General features: G+C 43.3%; 1 protein-coding gene across 1 annotated transcript in view; it reads right to left on the bottom strand.

The window, feature by feature from the left end:
* Nucleotides 1–3018, bottom strand: part of LOC306918729 (NACHT, LRR and PYD domains-containing protein 3-like) — an 11846-nt gene extending 8828 nt beyond the window's left edge. Inside the window, exon 1 of the mRNA XM_079531597.1 lies at nucleotides 2735–3018. Coding sequence (XP_079387723.1) covers nucleotides 2735–3003 — 269 coding nt within the window. The 5' untranslated portion in view covers nucleotides 3004–3018. The remainder of the gene's footprint in view (nucleotides 1–2734) is intronic.
* Nucleotides 3019–5843: the final 2825 nt, after the last annotated feature.

Raw genomic sequence — 5843 nt, forward strand, 5'->3', positions numbered from 1 at the left:
TATCTTTGGTCAAGTCCATTTTATTTGTAGGCTACAACACATTTCATAACAGATACTCAGTGTTCTTCACATTAAAATAATACATTATTATAAATAAACAGATATACAAGGTGCTGCCACCACCCCATCCAACCACAAACACAAAGCATTTATAAACCACTCATCAATAGAAATTATAGCCTACAATATTTAGGACCTACACACACGTGCACGCGGACACGCACACACGCACGCACGCACGGACACACACACACACACACACACACACACACACACACACACACACACACACACACACACACACACACACACACACACAAACACACACACACACACACACACAGTGGTGGAAAGTAACTATAGTTACAGTTACTTTGTAGATTTTGATTATTATTATTACATAACATACAGTAACCACTTGAGCCCTATATACTTCTACAAGCTCACAACGCACCGACACATTGCGAGCTTGTAGATCTGCTTTTTACAAAAGATTTATGTACATTTTGAAAAATGGTGAAATGGAACATTGTGTGTAATGAGTACTTTATTTTGACCCATTTAGACCTGAAGCTGATTTTTTTAAAGGCTTCTAAATCCTAAAAGTTTTCTGAAAAATGTTTCTATGTCAGTGGTGGTCAACCTTTTTCATGTCCAGATTAATCATTTATTTTGCTGCCGACCCCCATCTCAAAAGTATGTTGTTCCAGGGACCCCCCAGAAGCAAAGATTTGAGTTAAAAACGTTTGCTGTGAAAGAAAATATACTGTATTCAAAGATTTGCGCCACATTTTCACGATTTTTCAATAGCTAAAGTATAACATAATGCCTAAAACACCAAAAGTGGTTCCCGTCATGAATGGGTTAACCCATTCAGGACGGGCACCCCTTTTGGTGGCATAGCGTGGCACCGAGTGCCGCGCTACGAGCTTGTAGATCTGCTACTTTTTTTTAAATCGCGAAAATGTTGCGCAAATCTTTGAATATATATTCCTTCAGAGCGAACCTTTTTAGCTCAAATCTTTGCTTCTGGGGGGAGTCCCTGGAACAACATATTTTCAGATGGGAGTCCACGGCCAAATACAGATAATTCTGGGGGTCCTTGACATCCATATTTTTGGCAGATGAAAATGCTCAATGGAGACCTCCATCCATCTGAAAATATGTTGTGCCATGGAAACGCAGTATTATACTATGCTAAGCCTTTCTCAAACCTTTTCATGTCACATAACCCCAAATAAAAAAGTATTGTTCAGCCCAACTTGTTCTGAAAATAGCTGATCTTATGTAGTGAGTGTAGGAGTCAGACCACCTGTCTCAACTAACAGTGAGTGTAGGAGTCAGACCACCTGTCTCAACTAACATAGTGAGTATAGGAGTCAGACCACCTGTCTCAACTAACATAGTGAGTGTAGGAGTCAAATCACCTGTCTCAACTAACATAGTGAGTGTAGGAGTCAGACCACCTGTCTCAACTAACATAGTGAGTATAGGAGTCAGACCACCTGTCTCAACTAACATAGTGAGTGTAGGAGTCAAATCACCTGTCTCAACTAACATAGTGAGTGTAGGAGTCAGATCACCTGTCTCAACTAACATAGTGAGGGTAGGAGTCAGATCACCTGTCTCAACTAACATAGTGAGTGTAGGAGTCAGACCACCTGTCTCAACTAACATAGTGAGTGTAGGAGTCAGATCACCTGTCTCAACTAACATAGTGAGGGTAGGATAGATCACCTGTCTCAACTAACATAGTGAGGGTAGGAGTCAGATCACCTGTCTCAACTAACATAGTGAGGGTAGGATAGATCACCTGTCTCAACTAACATAGTGAGTGTAGGAGTCAGATCACCTGTCTCAACTAACATAGTGAGTGTAGGAGTCAGATCACCTGTCTCAACTAACATAGTGAGGGTAGGATAGATCACCTGTCTCAACTAACATAATGAGGGTAGGAGTCAGATCACCTGTCTCAACTAACATAGTGAGTGTAGGAGTCAGATCACCTGTCTCAACTAACATAGTGAGGGTAGGAGTCAGATCACCTGTCTCAACTAACATAATGAGGGTAGGAGTCAGATCACCTGTCTCAACTAACATAGTGAGGGTAGGAGTCAGATCACCTGTCTCAACTAACATAATGAGGGTAGGAGTCAGATCACCTGTCTCAACTAACATAGTGAGTGTAGGAGTCAGATCACCTGTCTCAACTAACATAGTGAGTGTAGGAGTCAGATCACCTGTCTCAACTAACATAGTGAGGGTAGGATAGATCACCTGTCTCAACTAACATAATGAGGGTAGGAGTCAGATCACCTGTCTCAACTAACATAGTGAGGGTAGGAGTCAGATCACCTGTCTCAACTAACATAGTGAGGGTAGGAGTCAGATCACCTGTCTCAACTAACATAGTGAGGGTAGGAGTCAGATCACCTGTCTCAACTAACATAATGAGGGCAGGAGTCAGATCACCTGTCTCAACTAACATAGTGAGTATAGGAGTCAGATCGCATGGCTCACAGGCCATTTTTCAGTGGAAAGTGAATAATAAAGTGTTATGAAAATGGTGGTGATTTGTGAACGTAACTTGCTTTAATTTCATCCACGATCCTTTTCCATTGCAGGAAGGGACACAGAGGGGAAAATGTTAAAGTTTAATGAACTAGCCCAGGGGACACCCATTATATAATGGGTGTCCCATGTGGCACTAATAACTTGATAATGAACTACTAACTTAGCCTTTATGCAGTTCCTCAAAGCTGGGATCAGTCTCCGTAGCCCCTCCAAGGATGTCTTGTATTCGCTCAGGTCCAACTCATCCAGAACCTCCTCTGACATCTGCAGCATGTAGGCCAGAGCTGAACACTGGATCTCAGAGAGTTTCTCTGTCTTGTTCTCTGACTTCAGGTATGTTTGGATGTGCTGGTATACTGACTGGTCCTTCATCTCCATCAGACAGTGGAAGATGTTGATACATCTGTCAGGTGAGGCATCGGTGTTCATCTTCTTTAGGTTCTGGATGGCTTTCTGGACGCTCTCTGAACTGTTCTCTGTCTGACCCAGCAGGGCTCGTAACAGACACTGATTGGACTCCAGTGAGAGGCCATGAAGGAAACGCACAAAGAGGTCCAGGTGGCCATTTTCACTCTTCAGGGCTTTGAGCATGGCTTTCTTCAGGAAACCGTCCAGGGACCTGATCTTTTTTAATGTCTGGAATATCTTCCAGTCACCCAGGAATGTATACAATACATTCATCTTCCTCTCTGTGAAACAGTGGAACAGATAAACTGCAGCCAGAAACTCCTGAACGCTCAGATGAACAAAGCAGTAGATGGGCTCTCCCTGGAAGCAATCACTGTCTTTTTTGAAGATCTCTGTGCACAAGGCTGAGTACTGTGGGGCTTCTGCAACACCAAGACCACATTTGTTCAGGTCTTTTTGGTAGAAGATCAGGTTCCCTGTCTCCAGGTGTTCAAATGCCAGTCTGGCCAGCTTCAGAATAACAGCTCTATCAGCCGGTGTCTTAAACTTCTCCCCATCCCTCCATGTCTGAAGAGAGATGAAGCGGCAGTACATCTCAGTCTGGGTCTTGGGCAGCTCACCTGTCTGGTCTGTCTTCAACATGCGCTGCAAAACTGTGACAGTGATCGAACAGAACATTGGGATTTCACACATGATGTGGATGCTCCTTGATTCATTGATGTGTGAGATGACTCTGTTGGCCTGGTTCTCATCACTGAATCTCTTCATGATGTACTCCGTCTTCATGTCATCACTGAACCCTTGCACTTCTGTCCATATGTCAACAAAACAAGAAGGGATCTGTTTGGCTGCTGCAGGGCGTGTGGTTATCCAGATGTGAGCACAGGGTAGCAGTTTTCCTTCTATGAGGTTTACCAGTAAGACTTCCAGTGAGGTGGGATGGGTGAAGTCACCTGGGCAGACAAGCCCCGTCTTGAAGCGTAAATTTAACTTGCTTTCATCGAGACCATCAAACACAAACAGAAGTTTGAAGGGACTTTCGTCATAATCTTTGATTCCTGACTCCTGCAGCGTTGTGAAGATATAATCAAGAGCCTCTTCCGGGATGAATTTGGTTGTGTGGATGCATTCGTAAATTAGTTGTGACAAACTAAACTCTCTTCCCTGCAGCAAATTTAGATGGCGGAATTGGAACACAAATGTGAGATGTGGAAGTTCATTTTCTTTCTTTGCCCAGTCAGAAACAAACTTGTGTACGAGAAAGGATTTGCCAACTCCTGCGATACCAATGGACATCACTATTCTGATGTTTTCTCCAGAAGGTGATTTAAAGATTGCACTGAGTCGGATCTCCTGGCCTGCTTTCTTCATCTCCATCTGTATGACCTCATGCTCACTGCTGAACTCTGTGTCCTCCAATTGTATGATTCTGACATGTGTGTAGCATCCTTTAAAATGCTTCTTATCCACCATTTGGAATGTCCCTTCAGGTACACTCGCAAATGGTTTTACAACTCTTGCTTTAAGACCGTTTTGGTAGAAGGAAATACGTAGCTTTACATGTCCTTGTGTTTCCACGAGCAAATCTGGAAGGAACAAAGTCAATCCTTATATTAATAGAAAGTATTACATGGGTGAGTTTTCTTAACTTTATGAATAATAATAGCCTACATTATAACACTTAAAAAAAGAGTATACAATCTTTGTTGCTTATAGTTGTAAAATCAAAGGTGATATAGTGATATATAAGTGACAGTCAGCTCTGTTGCACAAGTTATTTTTTTTATCACCACTGTAAGTATGCTAGACAGAAGTAAATAGACAATACATTTTGACCAGACAAAAACATATTTAAAATAATATTTCAATCAGAATAACTTTTTATGGAAATAAATACTTTTAGATCTCCTATTGAAATGAATGCACGATTACCTTCCTGTGGAGGCTGTGAGGACGTGGTGAGGAGACTGCTACCTGAAGACTCTCCAACATCACTGACATCTGCTACGAGAGAGAGAGAGAGAGAGAGAGAGAGAGAGAGAGAGAGAGCTGTCTCATTTGGGGGTGTGAATTTAGGTGCTGTGTGTCTCTATAGTCTATGCTGTATGTATTGTATTGAAATACAGTAGATGGATGTTTACCATCATTTGGTCTCTGAGAGGAAGATGCGCTGCTCTCTGAAGTCTCTGGAACATCACTGGTGCAATCTGCAGAGAGAGAGAGAGTGAGAGAGAGAGAGAGAGAGAGAGAGAGAGAGAGAGAGAGAGAGAGAGAGAGAGAGAGAGAGAGAGATCTGTTGCATGAGAATATATTTTATCGTTTACACTATTTAAAGTCTGTCGTCCTGTCCAGGATTGGCTGTTCTGTGTAAGGAGTGCTGATATGTGAAGATGGTTGGTTCCTGTCGTCCCTGTTTGACTGCATCCAGACAGTAGATCCACGAAGATGCCAAAAGCAGCGAGTGGCAGGAGCCTCTTCCTGGTTTTTAAACAGCTGGTGGATGGAAATGAGGCTCCACCCACGCTGCAAAATGTCGGCCAGAAAACGGGAGATGCTTGCCCTTGCGGCAAGTGGAAGCCGCGCGCGAGCGTCATTTTCCATCCACCAGCTGTTTAGAAACCAGGAAGAGACGCCTGCCGCTGGTGGCTTTTGGCATCTTCGTGACTCCACTGTGTGGACGCACCCTTTGTGATGCCATCTTGATTGGCATCACAACCCGATTGGTTGTTGTCCCCATGGTGCCTTCCAAACAGGAAGTGATTGAATGTAATAGAGACACACACAGCGCCACCACTTCTGGTCCGTTAGAACGGTGTACCGCAGGCCAGCCATAGAAGCCAGTTGAAATGCAACTGTACTTA

The sequence above is a fragment of the Electrona antarctica genome (assembly GCF_951216825.1).
Source record: "Electrona antarctica genome assembly, contig: scaffold_146, whole genome shotgun sequence".
In the NCBI taxonomy this organism is placed as follows: Eukaryota; Metazoa; Chordata; class Actinopteri; order Myctophiformes; family Myctophidae; genus Electrona; species Electrona antarctica.